This window comes from Eublepharis macularius, chromosome 8 (assembly GCF_028583425.1).
Source record: "Eublepharis macularius isolate TG4126 chromosome 8, MPM_Emac_v1.0, whole genome shotgun sequence".
Taxonomy (NCBI): domain Eukaryota; kingdom Metazoa; phylum Chordata; class Lepidosauria; order Squamata; family Eublepharidae; genus Eublepharis; species Eublepharis macularius.
The window spans coordinates 100,807,651-100,829,436 of NC_072797.1; the positions used below are offsets into that span (position 1 = coordinate 100,807,651).

The window sequence follows — 21,786 nt, forward strand, 5'->3', positions numbered from 1 at the left end:
TAAAGGATTGGAATTTAAGTAATCATTTATACCCCACCTTTCTACCCAATGGAGACCCAAAGCAGCTTTCATCATTCTCCTCTGCTCCATTTTATCCTTCCAACAGACCTGTGAGGTAGATTAGGCTGAGTGTGTGTCTGGCCCAAGGTCATTCAGCGAGCTTCCATACTATACTGGGAATTTGAACCTGGGTCTCCCACGTTCTAGTCCAACGTTCTCACCATACTGGCTTTTGTAATACATAATTCATATAACTGGATCTTATTAACTGCCTCCAAAATATTTATGTGAATTTTTATTTATGCTTGGTAAGAACAGAGATTGATTCCTCATGTACAACACGCTCCATGCTGTGAAAGGTGACAAAAATAGGAACCATAAACACCTTAGAAAACTACTTAATTTTTCTTATTACAAGCTTTATGAAGGAAAACAAGACATAATGCAGAAGAAATTTATCCAATGGAAACTTTTGAGGTATGGCAACTCAAGAGTAAATATTTAATATAGTATTGTTTGTGTACCTAGCTCTACTAGAGGAAATGATAGCTTTTTGACAACCCAGGCTACTGAGCGTGTTTAACTAGGTTAAAAAATGCTAGCTTAGATTCCCTTGTAAGGGACTTTTTTTCTTCATTAACAGTAAGAAATAATCTTGCTAAGTTCCCTAAAACATTAGAAAACTACTATTATTTGACATTAAATGACAACATTCCTAATTTGTAACATACTATATCATTTCTGAAGTAGTTCTTAAGTACTGTGGTAATTTTAGAATTGATATTACAATAATTTTAACCTAGATTTTTTTTTCATGACAGAACTGTATTTAAAGGATTTTTCATGCAAGTTTGCAACATGGCTATTATTTTCTGGTAGGAAATTGTATACATTCTTAACATACACTAATTTATCAATATTATGCTCTCTCTCTCTCTGTGTGTGTGTGTATAGATGTAATTTTAATGATAATATGTAGTAATTTTTAATTTTTAATGATAGCTGAATATGTTTTAAATTGTGTTGTTATCCTCCCTGAGCCCGCTGATGTGAGGAGGGCGGAGTATAAATCTAATAAATTAAATTAAAATTAAGAGTGCAGGTGCTCTTGAAACAGAAGATAACAAGGAGAGAGCTCAATGAAAACAGACTATGTCATTTTGGTGTAGTGGTTTGGTGTAGTGGTGAAGAGCGCGGGACTCTAAGCTGGAGAATCGGGTTTGATTCCCCACTCCTCCACTTGAAGCCAGCTGAGTGACCTTGGGTCAGCCACAGCTTCTAGGAGCTCTCTCAGCCCCATCCACCTTACAGGGTGATTATTGTTGTGGGGATAATAATGACATACTTTGTAAACCGCTCTGAGTGGGTGTTAACTTGCCCTGAAGTGTAGTATATAAATCGAATGTTGTTGTTATTCATTGGAAAGAAAATCTGTAATTGAAATTATAGTATTCTCCCCTGCCCATAACCATAATAGAAGCATAATAAAACATGAAGTAAATTAAAACTAAAATTAAAATGCAACTGATATTTAAGTGCAAAGACAGTTTACAATCCCTTTCTTCCAGCTATAACTGTGTTAAAAGAAGGGAGAGACTCACGAAGGCTTAATGCCTCAGGTATAAATAGCAATTCTAGAGCAGTAAGATTCTAGAATGTCAGCACAGTACAGCATGAAACATGATTGTGAACTGGCTCTTGTGAATAAGTACCAACATTATCATTGCTTTGGGTGCAACAATGGTTAACTATACAAAGGCACTTGAACCCCCTCAGTTATGCCTTTTTAAGAAGGTTTGCCTCCAATAACCCTGAACCAAAAGGCCATGCCTAATTTTTGTATAGAACATATATATTTATATTCATTCAATGAATTTAATTATTGAACGCCAACAATATATATACTTTCCAGCCACAACTGATTTGTGCAAACTGTTCCAGTGTGTGTATTTCTTGTTTCCCAAGCCCCACTGTGCCTCCTGCTGTATTCTTTTGATAGACAACTGAAGGATGGAAGCAGAAGCAAAGTTGTACCCTACCAATGTAAACCTAACATTCCCCATCTTTCATCCTCCAATGCTCCTCATGTATAAAAGAACAATTCCAGTGCCTCTAGTTGGCCTGCTGCTGTGAAACTCTCAATTTAAATATATGATAGGTTTCATATCTTACATGATGAATGAAGAGAGACTGTATGCAGAAGCTGCCTGTAGGTAAATATTACCAACACTGTAACAGAATACCTGCTTTCAAATTAAAATGCTTTTGGCTGTGCTTAACATCAAATTAAATTGTTTTATTAATTAAATTGAAATTAAATTGTTTTATTAATATATAGACAGAATATGGTGGAGGAATTCTTTGCTATTCCATTATTACTCACCAAATACAACCAAAAGGGCAAAACTGTACTATGATTTGATTTGAGTATATTTCACATAAAGTTCATGATTTAAAAAATTTAACCTGAAAAAACAAAACTCTTATTTGTTACAGAAAAATGTAATACTACCCAATTTTAGGGCAAAGAGGAATTATGCCAATTGTTTTTTAAAAATGTGGATTTTTTAAGGCAACTTGATGCTTTGCCCGTTTTTCCTGTCACATAATAAATCAGAGAGCACCTCTCTGCATATGAGGAGGCAGACCGACTTGAATAACTCTGCTAATGGTCCCTTTACATGAGAATATCAGCTGTAAGGCCTTTTCCTGTGGGGACTCCACGCAAACAAACTTTGTTTTGGAATGCTCTGACCAGGGAGGCCCATCAGAGTGTACAGTTGTAGAAGAGTGCACAAAACATACTTCTTAAAATAGGCATTTGAAGAGGAAATCTCTGGCTTTGATTTTAACTAGACTTTATACTTTCGTTTTTTGTGCTTTTATTTCACAACGAGATATTGTCTCATTTAATTGCCAGCTTGCCTATCCTATATGTTCAAAGCACCTAAATCATCATTAAATGCCTGATCTTGTCAGATCTCAGAAACTAAGCAGGGTCAGCCTTGGTTAGTAATTGGATGGGAGACCTCCAATGAAGACTAGGGTTGCAGAAGCAGACAATGGCAAATCACCTCTGTTAGTCTCTTGCCTTGAAAACCCTGCCATGGGTTGCCTGCCATAAGTCAGTTATGACTTGAGGGCACTCTCCACTACCACCATCATTAAACAAAAAATTAACATTAGGGAAAACAAAAAGCCAGACTCTGCCAGCAGTAGCTAAACAGGATGAATGTACTATTTCCTCATCTTTCCTCCCCTCTTTTGACAATTTGCAATTTTAAAAATACTGACCTCATGTTTGATGAACATGTCATATTTGAGACATGAAGAAAAGGTTGACCCACTATAGCGAATCACAAGCACAATGCAACACTGTCTGCGTGCTATTGTACTTACAGCTATTGAAGAACAGGATCTAAACATGGCAATGCAGAGTTGTACTAGCAGGTATCCATTCTCTGCACAACATATTGATATGGATTTGAGCCCAAGATGGCCTTACATTAGCAAAAGGCATGTCTGTCTGCACAAGAGATAGACCCTAAATTTCCCCCTTCCCGATGCAGCCCCCACAGTGACATCCCATCCCTTTGAATGGTAGGATCAGCTGTTTTCCAAGTGGAAGGAGGTGTAGAAATAAGGAGGCCCTGTTCCTCAAGTGGAATTCTGTTCAAACTCTGTTGGGTCCAAGCTATTGCACCCATTAGAGTCTATTTGCATGCAGAAACCTGCTTTTTACATTTCAATGAATATCAATATGCATGTCTGCAAAATGAAGTTTTTATAGTACAGTGGTGATATTCTAGAGATAATATTTTTACAGGTCAAGGTTACAATATATTGAAGCAAATATTTATGTACTAAATTAGACAATTATAAGGCAATTCACAGATGGAGGTCTCTCAACTAGAATTCAATCATCAAAATCCACAGGAGTATTTAACTTCAATTATAATTTTTTTTAGTAGAAATAATGACATGAACCAGAAACTACCCATTGGTTTCCGAGTTTTCAATTAGCACGTTAGTTTTTAGGGCAAACAAAAAGCTGAAGATTAAATACTTAGCCAAGAACTAGAAGTATAGCTGAGCCAGACTTTCTAAATACATATTGTACCAGACAAGAACAGAAAGAAAACAACTGCCCTATGCTTCACAAATGGAGGGGACCTCATCGCTTTTGACAAATAAGACTACGTTTTAATGTTTCTAATCCGGCTCTCCCAGCAGCGGCATAAAGCCGCTCAAGCTGGGAGCCGTCGTTTGCCGGCCCGCCCTGGAGGAAAGGAGACAGGCTCCCTTCTCAGGCACCCGGGTCTTAGCCAGGGTGCGGGTTGGTGAGCACCCTGTGGCGCTTCCCCATGGATGGGGACAGGGTCTGCCATTAAGGGTGGTATGTCTGCTTACGGCTACTGCACACTGGCAGAAGCCTGCGGGGATCCCCAAGCACAAGGCCTTCCCTCATGCCATACGGCTGGGGCGTTAGGTGCTTGATGGGGGGATCCATTGCCTGGCTGGCCGGGTTGCAGCCATTCAAAGGATGGCCTACATCCGGGGCGTGGGGCTCGCCCAGACAGGTCAAGGCGGTAGGTCCGGAGTTGACCCCAGGGCTTGACCTGTACCACTTAGTTAGCTCCTGCCGTGCTTTATCTTTATGGTCATTTAATAAACAGCCCTTTAATTCCAAGCCTGTGTCTGTCTCTTCCTTCCGGCTGGGGTTGCAATGATTAGATTCTTTTCTTTGTAAGCAGCAATACTTTTCAGTTAAATGTTATCTCAGGAGCAGAAGTAGTGTTGGTACGTTGGATGCCCCCACCCCATCCTCCATTTACTTGACCACTGACTTCAATAGAGGGATGTAATTTATTATCCTGTTTGACCTGCAGATGTAATCAACATACAGCTAATTAGTATTCTTTTTTGTCCTCTTCTTCACCACAGCCCCAGTCAGACCAATAGCTTGGCTAGGGCAATGGAGCCAAGAGCAGGAATGAATAGTTACTGGTAAAGTTCAAGCTCCTGATGGACACTGTTGTCAACATTTGTTTCAGAGACCCACTAACTTTAGGAGAATGATGGGAGGATCTTGTCTGCAGAAGCTGTGGAGCACTTTGCTAGTGTGATTTTTTTTTGGTCTTTTAGTTTGAGACAATACCGCGTTATTAAATTCTGATGTCAAACACATATGGTTTTTGAAAAGATTACATGCATATATATTTTCTTTTAGCTGAAGAAAGAAGCCCACTGACATGGGCTGCAGGGAGAGGGGGGAGGGGAGAGGCTCAGATGACTGTTCAGCCCTCGAGCCTTTCAGAGTCTTTAGAAGGGCTTGCAGGCAGCACATAGAATCATCATCATTATTATCAATAATGATGATGATGATGTCATTTATAGTCTGCCTTTCTCACTAAGACTCAAGGCGGATTACACAGTATGAGATTAGTACAATCAGTATCAAGTACATTTCAATACAGTATCAAGGACATTTCATAAACAATACCATAGGGTAAATAGATACAAGTTTAAAAGACATAGTATTAGCAAGAATCCAGTATCTCCATACCTCAAGCTAGCACTCAAGAATGCTGTATTTTCAACTGCCACACTTACCAGGGAAATCTTCTAAGCCTCCACTAGAGAACAGATTGTACTAACTCCCTGGATATGATTCATACACACTTAGTAAACAGAATTCTTTATCTGATGGATGTCAGGTACAAGCACTGAGAAATGGCACCTCAGAAAAATACCGCTTTTCCTATTCTAGAGCAAAGCACTTGCACCTCTTCGTTCAAACACAAATTTTTATATCTTTTTCTAGGAGAAAAAAATGAGAATCCTTACCAAGTAGTCATCAGGCTTAATACCAAAAAGTTCTCTGAAGTAGCGGAAGGCTAGAGGAGCATATGTCTTAAATCTGAAGTCTGGATAATGGTGAGCAGGGGTCAGATTACTCCCTTCACTAAAGGAGAAAGAGAAAAGGCATTGTGCATAAATGGTTAAAAAGGCAGTGACACATCTTAACCTGTCCACTCTTTTTCACCTCATTTGGTTTTCCCACAGCATTTTTGCTTTCCTTTATAGTATCCACTGAATGTGCAATTTATCACTTATTTATCATTTATGTTAAAGCATGTATTATGAAATGCAATTCATTCACCAACTAATTTTCTTTGACTATAGACTGAATATCCAATATCTTTTCCTAACTCCCACATTGATCCTTTTTTGACAGTCTTCATTTTTTCCTTCTTATAATTCACAATACAGAACATAGGAAATGTCCAACAGAAAGGCAAGTATCTCTTCCTTTAAGACACCCCACTGTAATCAAGGCAGGAAGCCAGCCATACAAAATGCATGAATTAGTCCCTTGTCAGCAGTATGAACCACTGAAGAACACTATTTATTGAGCTACATTGCAGCTCCAAAGTGGAACAAAATATATGGTCTATTAAATTTGGACCATTAGCTGAACTGACAGAAAATCCCCACAACAGAGCAGTCCTTTCTCAGTAACATGCTATAGTAGGAACGAAACATTAATGTCTTAAAGTGCAAATTTAAAACCTAAACAATTAGCATTTTATCTCTGGTGGTGAATAAGGGATACAAGATACCTGGGCAGTGCAATTCTGAGGGGGGGGGGCAAAAGTGCACAGGGAGCCAACTAGGAGTTATGCCAGCATAACCCCACCCCCCAATGCTGGCGCAGAGGCCCAGAACTGCTCCACCACAGCCTCTCGCCAGTGCCCGGTCATGGTAGCTGGGTGCCAGCATAACAGCGACATAAAACCCTGCGCTGTTGGCCCAGGGTGGTGCGGGGTGGGCCTGAGGGCTGGGCATGAGTTAGTCAGCTCCCTAAGCTGCTATGGGTGCAGGAACACACTCACTGCAGCAGAAAATTACGCTGCAAAAAATATGTGCCCATTGTATGGGGAAAGTCATTCCTCCCCACCATGCCAGCCCTCCCCAAGTGGCCCAGCAGACCACAGGATGCTGACTATTGTGGGGACCAATCAGCTCATGCCCCCCTGGTGGATGAGCCTACCTCCCCATGCCCAATCATCTTCTCAGGCACCCTACATAACTTCTGGCCAGGGTGCCCATGACCCAGGTAAGTAGGGAGGAGGACGGAGGCTCTGTCAGGGAGTGTGGGATGAGAGAGGATGCTCAGGATGGCAGAGCAAGAGTACAGAGGGGAAACTTTGTGAAATTCAGGGAGTGCTTTGCACTCACATACAGGAGGAGAATGTCTGACTAACTACCACCACTCAAGTTCCCTTGCAGGTTTCCCATCTCCTGAATCCTGGCTCAAAGGGAGGAAAGGGCACACCAAAAGATAAGAAGGAGCTAAGGAGGCGGCTAGCTGGCTTGCTCGTTCACACCGGCCTCCACACTCACCTGCACACACACCCAAAGCTGGCCTCTGAGGCTGAGGCTCACTGGGGGAGGGGTGCAACCCACGAACATGAGCTGGTGCAGCCAATGCCTGCCACAGAGGCAGTACATCAGGGAGCCATGCTCAACATAGCTGTGGGTGAAGGGCTTCCAGCAGCCCATGTCAGGGCTCTGTTCAGACTCCCTCAGCTGAGCTCCACCCTTGGCAAGAGAAAAGGGCATGGCTGCTGGTTGGGCTGACTGGGCGCTTGCTCTTGTAACTCCCCTGTAGCGCTGGTCACACAACCCTATGATTGTCTCCCTCACAGGATAAGAACTCCAAACTGCCATGGGAACGGAACAGCCAGGTGCAGATGAGGAGCACTTACCCGTCAGAGGGACATCCCTCATCTGTTTGCAGGCAGCACCTGTGATGACAGAGCTGCTGCCGCTCCCCCAGGCTGTGGATGCCCTCCCAGGATATGGCAGACCCAACTGTGGCCTGTGCGAGGCCAGGTCCCTGGCCACACAGCTTTCGAGGACCACATTTCCCTTGCATCTTTTTGATGTAGTGATATGTTTCAATGGAGCTGCTCCAAGTCAATGGGCACCTGTGGCTCCCATCACCTCCAGTGGGGTTTCTAATGGGTTTCATTTGTTCCAGAACCCACCCCCACTCAACTCTAAGGAGATGCCTTTCTGAGGCTTGGGTGGCTGACCCGAAATGCCAGGAACTGCAGGAGCAACCCTTGCCATGTCCCACTGCCTTTCTGGTCTCACTTTTCATTGAGGGGGTGCAAATTTCTCAGAGTGGTAGCAGTGGTGGCAGGAGAGGGGAGATTGCAAGTGAGCACTGAGCACCCACAGCTCTGGCCTCTGTGCAAACGGGTGCAGCTCCTGTCCTGGCCAAGAGGAGTTCTCAACATGCAGCCAGACATCCTCTTCACTCTTGGCAGTTCAATAAAGTCTACGTGAAGCAACCACATCCTCCCCACCTGTTCGTTCTCCTGCGACTGAAAGTAGTTCCCCTCTTCCCCCGGGCCAGCCCCTCAGCACTCCGTACAGCACAGGCACTGGAACTGCATCTTCAGCTGGCCAAATGCATGAGTGCATGGTTGGCCTGGTTGCATCGGCAGTGCAGCCAAGCCATCATCCCGAGATGTGGCGCAAGAAAATCTCTGGCCATGAGCACCCCGTCAATTCACTTCAAATTACTTAAAGGGACCAATCATCCCTTTTACAGTATCCATATACAGAAATCGATAAAAACTCTGAAAAAAAATCAATGTACTGTCAGAGAATCTCTACAAAGAGCAACTCAAAGTCAGCTCATTATTCAAACCTCATGGTTTCAAACTTTCCAAAGAAAAAAATCCATTGGGATTCTGTGCATAATAGGTACAGCCTCTGCGCGCGTGCATGTGCACACACATACACATGCACGCACACACACCTAGAATATGTCACAGATAATAGGTAAACCTTTTCTCTAAAACAGTGCAATTTTCTGAAAGCAGATCCAGGGCAAATCCCATGGAAGAGAATGAAAATTGCACATAACAAGCAGTTAAATAATCCTAACTTAATTTTAAAGCATGTTTGCATATTCAAAAACTGTTTGCCAACTTCATTGATCTGCTTTGCTGCTTAAGACACTGCACCTCAGAGAGCAGAAAGAACCTTCTGCAATGCAGGAGAGCTAAGCAGGACATGAATTTGAGATTTTCTTTGCCAAAACCTGCAATATAGAGTGAAATGAGCTATAACTATCTTATACACACTGCCAACAGCACTTGATAAAGAAAGTCCTTCCAAAGCCCTTGCAGCTACTGATAATATTCTGGGAATGACACACTCTTCAAGAGAAAGTGAAAAGAAAAAGAGAAAAGTTGAAGAAAGCAAACAACAGAACAATATCTGTGCTCTGAAACTGAGTTTGCCAACATTCTCATAGTGTTTTTCTGCCCCGCAAATAGTTCATTTTCCTGATTGTTCTTCCTACTCCCTGTTTAATCTTTACTCATGCTAACAAAGGAAAACTGGAGCAACAGGAAGGATTACCAGAGTGTGACATTCTGTCTTGTCTCTGTTTACAGCATCAAAAGAAGCTATAGATGAACAGTGTGCAGATACCAGCTCCCTTTTTTGCTATTTTTCTCTGAAATATTCTTGTTTAACATTCAGAAGGAGGGATTAATGCTCTGAGTTGGTCACCGGATTTGTTTTTTTTTAAATGCCTAACTACACCCGTAACATATTTCTTAATTCTTAGCGAAAAACTGCCCAGCTGATCTCTAAAGAGTTGTAGGCTTGTAGAAAGCTACAAAACACCTGTATGTAGCCACAACTTTCCAGCACACTTATACAATATTGACGGCAGCACCAGCCTATAAACAGAATAGCTATGAAAGTTTATTACTTCCTCCACACAGCTTATAGTATGTCACTGCAATATCCAATATATTTCCTCAAAAAAAGGACTACTCTAAGACGACTCTCCCCACAATGTTAAGCAGAAAAAGATTTTAATTATTGGACATAACTGTAAATTATATGTGAATTTATGACAACACCCTCTTGATAGCATGCCTGCATGCCTGCCCCGCCCCCAACCCTAATCTTGCATTTGAGTAAAATACAGTAAGATCTATAGGAAAATTTAAGTTCTCTCTCTGGTTTTCAAATCCTCTCTGATACATAGCAAGTCAGACACTTGCACTATGAATCATAAGATCACAAGTCTAAAAAATTATCAAATAGAGGAGTGCATTCATTTATTAACTAACAGGAAAGCTCAACAAAATTGCAATTTTTACTGTTACAATAAAAATGAATATGTAAATAATAGTCAATATCTGCTATTGCAGCACCTAGGTGTCTGATTTAGAGTTCAAGGGAAAGGGGAGAGGTCTCCTCTTTCCTTTAACTCCAATAAGTGCTCCAGTGTTCAGAGGTATACCATGAAAATCCATGAAAACTATTCCAGAAATCAGCATCTGTTTGGAAATTCCTGAACAGGTAAGCACCAGAAACAGAATGTCTTCTCTTCATCTCTTATCTCCAAAGTGCAGCAATTAGCTACAGCCATTCTAGTGCTGTGGAATTATGAAAGTAAAAACATTGAATTTGTCTAGGAAATTTCTGCAAGAAATATGAGTATTCATTTGCATGCCATGCCAATGCAACTTCATGGTATTACCTAAATGCAAAGTATACATTTAGGCAATGTCAACTTTCAGCCAGCACACATAGTTTATATCCAAGGTTGTTTATATAATTTAAATTTTACCTTCAAATTTATTTAATTCAAATCTATACTGTGGGTTTCTACAGCTACATTTAAAGTAGCCTTTAAATCTAATAAGCTACAACCTTCTTCATGGGCAACTTGTTAGGAATAAAGAGCTTGCCAAAGGAAGGGGAAAGTAGTATTTTAAGAAATGTCCCTTACCCTTAAAATTGTTTATATTGTCTGTCCTCATAGTAACCAACTGAACCAAAGTAATTATCTGCTAGAATTTACAAACCTGTAGATTCTGCTTTGTTACACTAATAATCTAGTGCAAAGATGCAGAAGTCCACAGAGGTACAGTATTTTTCAATACCACTGTTGCAGAGCACAGCTGGATCACCACACTATCTTTTATTTATTTATTTATTTATTTATTTATTTATTTATTTATTTATTTATATTTCAATTTATATGCTGCCCATCCTCAGGGGCTCTGGGCTGTGAACAAGTTAAAATCAATAAAAACAAGAAAACAACAATACTAAAATCAACATACAAAAAATAATGAAATAAATTAAGCAAGTGCAATGGTGGGGAGAACCCCCACCCCACCCCAAAGGTGGGAGGCCGACATGAATCAGTTACACCCTTCTACATCCATTGACCTAAATTGACTTCAAAGGATTTTACTCTGCTTTAACTCCGTTAGGATAATACTGTTTCCTAACAATTGTCTCCAGAACTCCATTCTTCCAAACATGAATATTCCAGAAATCAGCACCTGACTGGAAATTCCTGAATAACTAAGCAGCACAAACAGAATGACTAGTCTTTTTATCTTATCTCAAAAGTGCACCAATTACTTACAGACATTCTAGTGCTGTGGGGTCTGACTATTAAACCTAGATACACAGAAATGGGGCAATTTTATAGGCAGTGAACCATGTACAAGTTTTGCTTTAGTGCAATTACTTAATCAAGAAATGCATCTGTTGGCTATCTTGTCAAGCAGCTCTATTACATTGGTGAATCAGTGTCATTGTACTGCAATGAAAACAGGACTCCTTTACTGAATTTCAAGTACGCAGAATCTATTATAACAATGCTTCTTCATTGTCATAATAGAGTGCTGAGGAGAGTATAAAATCCCGAGTCTAAGTAACTTTGCATTGCCTTCAGCAAGCTCTCACAACTCTGACAAATATTACCAGATTGCATTCGTGATACACAGCAAGATCACAGCCAATGATTCCCAGCCTTTTAACTGCCGCGATAAATGTCCTGGTCTACATATACAGAAGAATGAGAACTCTTCAGCCTACAGTAAGTAAAAAATTATCACAACAAGGAGAAAAGTTCTTGTTTTGCCTGTTCCATGCTGTATTTTAGGTTGCTTCCTGCAGGTTACTTTTTACAAAAGTCTGCATTAAAAATCGTGGCGCTCACCTGTAACCTTCATTCGGCTGTACGTGTAGACCTGACACATGATGCACACAAAAAGCATGTAATAACACCAAAAGCTTGCGCCCCCCCCCCTTTATCAACAAGGAAAGGCAGCTTCCAAAAGGGCAATCTGGATCAGAAAAAAAAATATGGGGCAAAGATCAAGCACCTTCCCCACTATCAATTTCCATCCTGTTTTCCCTTTTAAAATGCTGCCATATGTGTTTGGTACACCTATTTGCAGCCAGCAGGTGGTGGCCTTTTGACAGGAGTAGTAACACAATCCTAGCACATGTTATTTCAATCATCTTGCATATCTTGTGGTGTTTTAAACTGATCCTTTAGATTATGAAAGCAAAATTCTATAAGTCATGAAACTTGCTATATTGGATAATATATTGCTAAGCAGAACACTTTTTATGTTAAGACAGCATATAAATAAATATAAATAACTAGATGAATTTTCAAAATTGCGGATATGAAAGGAATATAGAAAGAAGTTTCTAGGTGCTGTATATGCTAAATGATAGAACTGTTAAAGATAATGCTATTATTAAATTCAGTTAGGAAAATGGAGTAATCCAGTTGACTCTCCACTTTAACACCTCTCATCACAATTTTCAAACCCACCCACACAACTTTCTTCCTCAAAAGATATATAAAGCCAGGTTTGCAAATCGTGAAAGAAGAGGGGGTGCCATTTGACCCCCAAAAAGAACTATCCTGGGACGCATGGGCTCTGCATGAACAACAGCCAAGTGGGATGGGGGCAAGAAGCGGAATTCAGTGAGTAACTGAAAAAACTGGCAGGATTCAACTCTAACCATAAACTGAACCTGTATTTTAAATTTGCATTTGTTATTGCAACATTCCACAAAACAAGCTTATTATTTGACTCTCCCATTAAATCTTCATTGTACATGAAATTATGTCCTTTCATTTATTTCTGATATAATGCTCACAAACAGAGATAGGCACAAACCAGGAAAAAAACAAACCATGCGGTTCACGGTTCATCGCATTTCAGGAACCAAGAACCATGAACTTTCACGAACCTGCCCCGGTTCGTGAACCTGTTCGTTTGGTTCGTGAAAAGGTCACTTCCGGATCTGCAAATCATCTCTTTTGGGTCAGTAGAAGGTCACTTCTGTGTCAGCAGCAGGTCTGCAGAAAGCCCATCCCCCATTGCCTAGGAAACTGATTGATCGGCGCCAGGCTGTCTGCAGTGACAAACCAAAAAATGAACCGGCCTAAAGTTCATGGCGGTTAATCAGAAATGGCCTCTGACAAACTGGCCTGGTTCGTGCTGAATTTTGGGTTGTATTTTGGTTCGTGCCCAGCTCTACTCACAAAACAATGCCTCTTTGCTTGCAGCAGGGAAATATATTATTGTTCTTCAACATGGACAAATGTACTAGAAAATGTAATATAATGAAATGGGAGAGTTAACAATTTGAAGGAGCAGTGGAAGAAAACTGTAATACATTAATAAATAAGGCATGGGTACTTTACTGGGGAGGAGGAGGAATCTGATGTTCTTACCTGGGAAGAAATACACTTTCTACTACATAGAAGTCTTGCATAAGTACATCTCTGTCTGGTTTAGAGGTGAGGTTACCTACTGTGTATCCTATTCCCAGTTGTATGGCACCTTTAATAGCTGACGATGCAGTCTGCAAAGAAACAACAAAACATTTTCAAGTATTAGCTTGCTGTAAATGGGTTTTCAAGGGCACATGAACTCCTTATAAAATTCCTGACAAACTGGAAGCCTTGGCTTCCCTCTAGCTGCAGTCCGGAAGAGTCTGTTTTGAAAAATCAAACATTAGCTGGATTCGCTTCAGAAACTATTAGGCCTCAAAAATCCCACATCACAATTGTGAATGGAAAGTCCATCATTCAAAAGAGTTGTTAGGACACTTACATAGATAGTATTCAGCTATGTGAATCACTACTTGAAAGCTGGCATCCAACAGATACGTAGAAAAATAGTTGGGAGAAGATGGGTGCATGGTTCTAACCTCACCCCCAAATAATTAATCCAAAACCCAGGCAAAATACTTGCATAATGAACCTGGGTTTGCCAGACAGCTGATAACATTTACCACATTTCTGAATCTGGAATGGGGTTGACCTACAGGAAGGAATCTGTAAGAGAAAGGAAGAGGACTCTGCCACTCTTCAAGCTATGGAGGAACCATAATAGCTTCTGGTCAGTATTATATTGTCCTCGCAGGAGAGGAGAGAAATGTGCAGCTTGCCTTTCCTCCTTTTGTTTGCAAACACCCCTCCAAGGTTCACTCCTTTTCTCTTAGAGCGGCATCCATTTGTTCACTTGTAATATAAGGAGTCTTGGATCCTCTACACTATGGAGTTACCCATTGCCAATTAGGCTATATGGACCCCAGGAGAGTGGAGAAGGCAGCTGATGAGTGACAGTCAGTAGACACCTCTGATTGGAAAAGAGGATGTGGTTAACAACAACTCTGAGCCTGATGGTTACAGCAGAGATGGTGGACATATTCCTTGCAGGGAAAGCAGCTGCGGTCTGGACCAAGAGGAGCTCCAGATGATGCCATGTTGGCATCTTACTGAATAATACATTAATGAGTTGAATGAGACACCGAAGGTCAAGGAAAAGCTAGCAACAGCCAGAATTAGTGTGCTGTTGTGTATGAAGACTGGGAAGCAAGGTTACTTTTAAAAGATTCACCTTCACACTTACTGAATTCTGCTTGAAATGCTGAGACCTTTTCATAGGTCTCCAGTCAATTTTTTTTAAATTCCTATGCTATTACATTAAGTACAGATTATTCATTTTTTTTAAAGAAAGTGGAAGTTAAACATTCCTACAAATCTCCTTAGGAATTTTTCTTTCTGCCAATTGCATCTTAGATAACTAACACAGAGAGAACTAAAACAATAATTTTACTGAGCAAACTTGTTTATAAAACCAGTACAAACTTTCGAAGTTGCATATTCTTTATCAACTGTTACTATGCAGAACAAAATGAAGTGAAACTGACTGCTATTTAACCATGATTTTGTAGGAGCTGGCTAGGCATGCTGCTCTTAGAACCAAGGAACTGAGAACAGACCATTTAACTAATTAGATTACACACTGCTAGGTCCTTGCCAGACACATGGTTGGAAGCCCTAGAAACACATTAAAAGACAAAATATAATGACTAGGAAGTTTCTCTACTACCTGCATTTCACTGAGCTCTTGCACCAAGAAGAATGCACAGGGCACAGTCTACACATGACATGACTACTTCTGTGCAACCAGATGCTCATTCAAACAGGGCTTGCAGAACAGTAGAAAACCATTAGTTCCCACCACCAGAGCTTCTCCTTGGTGAACTCTTTTGAAGCAGTATAGTGGTATTTTCCTTTCATTCCCCCCGCCCTCCAAAAGGTACATTGTCTAGTTCAGTTTCACTGAACAAATATATGAAATGTAGGTTCCAGTCTGTCTCTAGGTAAATAGTATTCCAATGTGGGTGGACAGCTGATGTAGCGTAGTGGTTGAAGGTTCAGTTGCAAATCAGCACTCTGTTGGTTTGACTCCCGCTACTACCATGAACTCTGCAGATGGCCTTGGGTAAGCCACTTCTCTCAGCCCAGTTCCCCAGCTGTATTGTGGGGATAATAATAAAACTGTCTTTGTTCACTGCTCTGAGTGGGCACTAAACTGCCCAGAAGGGCAGCATATAAGCATACTGTTATTATTATTAATTTGACTAGTTAAGATGATGATCATAAAGCCTTAGCTGTGAAAAAAACACAGCTTTATAATCATCATAAAGTTTACTATTATGCACAAAAAGATGCATGCTTCATGGATGCTACACCTACATGCTATACAAATAAGTGCTATCACACAGACTAAGTTAAGCTAGCACAAAAGAAAGAGGTCTGCTATTCTTGAAACAGGATACTGTTGACAATATAAACTAGAGAATTTTAAGTAATTTGCATTTGTACATAAGTCATTGATCATCTATTTAATCATATGTTTTAAGTTGTTTGCACAAAAACTATGGACATATCTCAATGTAATATGCTTTCAGTCCTGCATATGATCATGACATAGTGGCTGCATAACAAGACCTTTAAAATATGCTTAATATCAGAGGTACTTCTTAATGCTCCTGTCTACCTTCATGCACAATGACTGCTAACAAATGGACTTCAGTCTTCTTATTTCCCTCCCTCATTATCTAAATGTATACAATTTCCTTCTCCCTTCCCCAAATAACTACTATACCATTTAAATATAATCTGCAGACTCACAATATCAACAAAAATATTCCTTTGATTGCTTTCTTTAAAGGTGGTTAAATGTATGGGGAAATAGCAACCATGTCTTTCTTTCTCAGTAATATTTGAAGAATGATGATAGTTTGAAACACAGAATAGGTCTTTTCACTGGGAATATAAGCATTACTATGACTGCTAGAATATGATAGAATAATAAACCTATTACTTTTGTATAACAATATTGGGTATCCATTTTATCTGCACTTTCAGGTTAAGCAGTTAAAGGTAAAATGCAATTAAAAGATTCTGTATCATATAAGAGGGCCCTATTCATGAATGATTCCTTCAGCAACATTCCATGATTCATATATTATATTTATATCCCATATTTCTTCCATTGTGGAACACAAGTGAGTTACAGTCCAATCTGGAGGTGACTGTTGCATGGATCACTGTCATTAGATCATGGGTTGAATGGTAAGGGGCAAGTTGCCTGGCTTGCCAAAGATGAAAGAAAGAAGACTGGGCAACTGCCATGACCTGAGCCTCCATTGATAAAGAGGAGTCCAGCGTCACTCCAAGATTCTTGAGCGATGGAACGGGCACAAGTGGTACCCCATCAAAGGTCGTGTCATGGACCAGACCAGCCCAGCAGAGCAGAGAGATACAGAGGACTCTTCTGAGGAAGAGGCAGCCAGCGAACCTGACCCAGATCCACAGCCAGTGGCAGAGGCATTGCAGGAGGAGGCAGTCTCTGAAGGACCAGACATGGATCCATAGCCAGGTCCCAGCACATTAGTTCCTCAGCTTCCCAGCCCTGGGCCAGCAGCAGAGAGCCAGGCACCAGCCAGCTCTCCCCGTCAGCTTCCCAGCCCTGGGCTGGCAACAGAAAGCCAGGTGCAGGCCAGCTCTCCCCCTTCATCACCAGAGCCTCGGGAGCGCTGTCAGAGGAGGGCAAAGGGAGCCCTCCAAGCCAGAAGGTGCAGTGCCCAGCTAGCAGCACAGCACCGGCCCTGCATCAACAGTGATGATGAGTGCTTGCAGGAGCAGGACTGAGACAGCTGGCAGGTGCATGAGGCAGCACAAGTGGCTGAGCAGCGTGAGGCTTAAAAGCAGCAGAGAAAGGAGTGGCTGTGTGGAAGGAACGTGTCTGCTTACTACTGGCTTTGCTGCTTGTGTTTGGAACTGATTCCCTCATCTCTGACCTTGGCCTGTTATTGTGGGCTTGATTCTGGAATACCCCATTTGGACTCAAAGCTGTGTGTTGTCTAACCTGTGCCTGAACCTTGGAACCGTGATTTGTCATGCTCTAACAACTTGGGAACTTTCCCCTGCCTGCTGCCTGTGTGAGTCTGTAACCGGAACAGGTTGGGAGCTGGATCCCCAAATCCAACGACCCATGGCTCAAATACAGGACATCCATCTTCACCAGATTCAGCTTCAGTCGACTCTGCTTCACCCATCCATAAAGCTGTAACTAGGACATCTGGGGCAGAGTCAGGCTATCCATCCATCAACAGATACAACTGGGTGTCATCTGGATACTGGTGACAACCCAGTCCGAAACTTCACACCAGCTGGGTGAGGGGGCGCATATAAAGACTGAACAACAAAGGGGAGAGCATCGCCTCCTGCAGGATGCCGCTCACCAACCGCTGGCGTCCTGATAACCTCTCCCTAAGCGCCACCCTCTGTCCCCAACCATGAAGAAAGGAGACAAGCCATTGTAAGGCAGTCCCTTGGATCCCCACATCGGTGAGCCGGTGGGTCAACAGTTCATAATCAACCATGTTAAACGCTGCTGAGAGATCTAACAAAACAAGCAACGCCGATCTGCCTCAATGCAGGTATCTACAAAGATCATCTGTGATGGAAACCAGCACTGTCTCTGTCCCATGGCCCGGACAGAAGCTGTACTGGAATGGGTCCTGGACAAAAGAATCCTCCCGGAAAACCTACAGCCGCTCCACCACCACCTGCTCGATCATCTTACCCAGAAACAGGAGGTTTGAAACTGGGAAGTAACTGGACAGGTCAGTGTGGTCCTTACTCTATCAACTGCGGCTGGCAGGTCATGACAGAGGTACAAGATTTTATCTGCAAAAAAGCTTCCCAAAGCCTCACAGCTAATGTCTAACCATCTGTCCAGGACTAGTAAAGGACAATATTTCAGGGTGATCATCTTGCCGTCCCTCCCCAGGTCTCACGCACTGTAAGATTACTTCCCTATTGCAGTTTCAAACTGAAGGTATCTTCTTTTTTGCAATCTAATGGTTTTATTTTCTGCTTGCACATTATTCCTATATCTTGTGAAAAGGATCAAAGGAATTAAATACCTGAGTTAAAAGAATCACATAATCTGATTTAGATATTGAATATCACGAGCCATACAGTGATACTGAATTCCCAGATCAACCGAATTGCTTTAAACTTTGCAATTCCAATAACACAGAACAAGGCAGGTTTCAATCACATTCTTCTGATTAAAGAGAAACACTCTGTTCTCCCGGTCATATTTGATTGCAAACAACATTTTACTAACAACTTCATTTCCCATTCCAAACTACAGGGCCTGTTTCCAACGTTGCAAAACAAAACCTCAATGAGGTTTTTCCTCCTTTGAGCAATATTTACTTTGAATATTGTGTTTAATCTATATGTACTTTATACATAGCAACAACTGAATGCTCACCATTCAAACCACTGACTAGAAGAACTGGAAATAAAGATGATATGTGCAGTAACTTTATGGGTGTCATCTGGTATTTAATCAGTAACCACTTCATACTAAGATAGTAAGAATTTCTCATCTATGTGTTCATCTTAGAAATTATTTGAATGCTAATAGTACAGTACACTTTTTTAATTCACAGAAGAAGGTTTTAGGACCTATTAAATACTCCTGTCTAAGAATTATCCTTGTAATCCTTTTAACTACTGCTGTTGTACCTTAGTAGGTTTACGCCCCCAAATGCATCGAAACCAGGTAGTCACTTTTAACAAAGGTAAATAAAAACATCTAATAGCATAAAAACATTTTACTATCTTGTGATGCGTTTTTAGGTATATCCATTTCTGTTTCTTATGTGACTCGTGTACAGTGGCCAATTTTATTATTAGCCTGAAGATAAACGGCATGACCCAATGAAAAGAGAATTACGGTTATTAGAATTAGCTCTTGCAGCAAGCACGTGGAAAATAGCAGTATGTCTCAGGAATACTTGTATGATTGTATTATATGACTGAGTGGATGAGGAGGTGTCTAATCACAAATGAAAACTTTCGTTGTATTGTTTTTTTCCTTTTTATGTACACTCTCAAAATTTAACTCCCCCCCCCCATCAAGTTGCAGCCAACATGGCGATATCGTAGGATTTTCAATGCAAGACACCAACAGAGGTGAATTGCCATTGCCTGCCTCTGCAGGCAACCCTATATTACCTTGGTGGTCTCTCATCCAAGTACTAAGCAGGATTGATCCTATTTAGCTTCCAAGATCAGGATAGCCTTGGCTATCCGGGTCAGGGAGAAACAGAACTAAACCTCTATAAATGGTGTGGCTGCTTAGATGTGTTACTGTGAAATGAATATAAACAAAAAAAACCCTGATTATTAATGCATAAGAATTTTTAAACATGAGCAATAGAACCCTACACAGTTCAAATACTGAGTATAACGGGAGTAACCACTAAATAAGAGCCCTGGACTTAGAGAAAGAAGGAATTGAGAAAGTTAAACTAAATAAAATATCCCCAAGAAAGCCATGTGAAAGAAAATTTTCTCCTGTAAAGTACTCAAGGATGTTCATGCTTCAGCAAATGGTATTTGGGGTAAAATATATCCCTACCAGGTGCAACAATAGTCAGCCAACTCTCTACATCAACAGAGTGCGTCATCATGCAGTTAGAAGACATGTCACTGCTGTCAATGGTTATCATTCTGTAGCATGGTTTATAGGGATGTGCGCGCTTGGATACATCTAGTCTCAATATATACCTGAAAAATATATATTATTAGGATGAGGCTTTTGTATATTTAGGTATCCAGAGTAGTATTTGGGATTCTTGGCCATCCTGGTGTCCAGGTCCCATATATTTCAGGAAATATTTCGGAATATGAGGGGCTGGTGTTTTAAGGATCCCAGACCTGTTTTTCCCTTCAACAGGTTTTCCAGGAAACAGGAGGTGGGGGGAGGGATGCATCTTTCCTGGCATGAGGAAGACAGCTCCCAAACGGTGCAAGTCTTGCCTGGTCAAGGGAAAGCAACTCCTAGCTGGTGTGAGCAACACAAAGGGCCCATGCAAAGCTGCGGATCTGGGTGGCCCCTCCCTCCCTTCTTTGTGGGGGTGGGGCCCTTTCCCAAGACCATTTTTTCCTCCAAGTCCACACTTTTGCGAGTAGGATGGCTGGAGATCTTGCTCAGGGGCCCATAGAACTGGGTCCTTCTGTCCAATTTGCCTGAAACTTAGGGGGACAGGTGTCTTTAGTGGATAGGCAATGCTAGGTCCCCTGCAATTTTAGTGTTATTTGGTTGAAAAACAGCCACACGCCCCTCCCCCCCAGGTCCCCTATAAGGAATAAAAGAATGCAAATTATTCCAGAATCCCAGAAAAATCCAAATTCTGAAACAGTACCAGGGATCTGAATGACATCAAATACCATTATCTATGTCCTTCCTGAAATCCAAATCTGAAAAATACTGGGTTTTTTTGTGTGTGTGTCAGGTGCACATCCCTAATGCTGTACTCCACAAAATACAGTTTGGAAGTAGATCTCCTTCCATTTGTAGTACAAGACACATTGGCACTACCCTATTTTCAGTCTGCTTACAGAAATGTAGTCCATGCCGGAGCCATCTCATTAAAGAAAGAGCCAGTTTGGTGTAGTGGTTAAGAGCGCAGGACTCTAATCTGGAGAACCGGGGTTGATTCCCCACTCCTCCACTTGAAGCCAGCTGGGTGACCTTGGGTCAGTCACAGCTTCTAGCTCTCTCAGCCCCACCCACCTCACAGGGTGTTGTTGTTGTGGGGATAATAATGACATACTTTGTAAACCGCTCTGAGTGGGTATTAAGTCATCCTGGAGGGCGGTATATAAATCGAATGTTGTTGTTGTTGTTCTTATGATGGGACAGCTTTTTCGGAGTTTTGCAACTAAAATTGTGAGTTGCTATCTGTAATACCAGATTGGGCTAAATTAGCTGATAAGGACAAAGATTATGACCTCAAAGGGAACTATTGCCTGAGACTTCCAGAACCTGTAAACCTCCCTTAAAACGTAAAAAAGGCAATGAAGCTCCATTATTATTAGTTAACAGCAACTGCTGGAACAGAAAAAGAGGGCTCAAGAAAACAAAGATCCAGTCCATCTAGTGCACATCTCCGCTTAGAAGTGCTGGAGTCTAGAGGAACTCAATAGTTTCATCTGCTTGATTCTCTGTAAATGATCTGAATAGTATAAACTTC

General features: G+C 41.3%; 1 protein-coding gene across 2 annotated transcripts in view; it reads right to left on the reverse strand.

The window, feature by feature from the left end:
* PIP5K1B (phosphatidylinositol-4-phosphate 5-kinase type 1 beta) overlaps window positions 1-21,786 on the reverse strand; it is a 102,492-nt gene that overhangs the window by 44,077 nt on the left and 36,629 nt on the right. For both annotated transcript variants that reach the window (XM_054986633.1, XM_054986632.1), the window contains exons 4-5: window positions 13,601-13,731; window positions 5,848-5,965 (exon numbers count right to left, since the gene is read on the reverse strand). In XM_054986633.1, coding sequence (XP_054842608.1) covers window positions 5,848-5,965; window positions 13,601-13,731 — 249 coding nt within the window. The remainder of the gene's footprint in view (window positions 1-5,847; window positions 5,966-13,600; window positions 13,732-21,786) is intronic.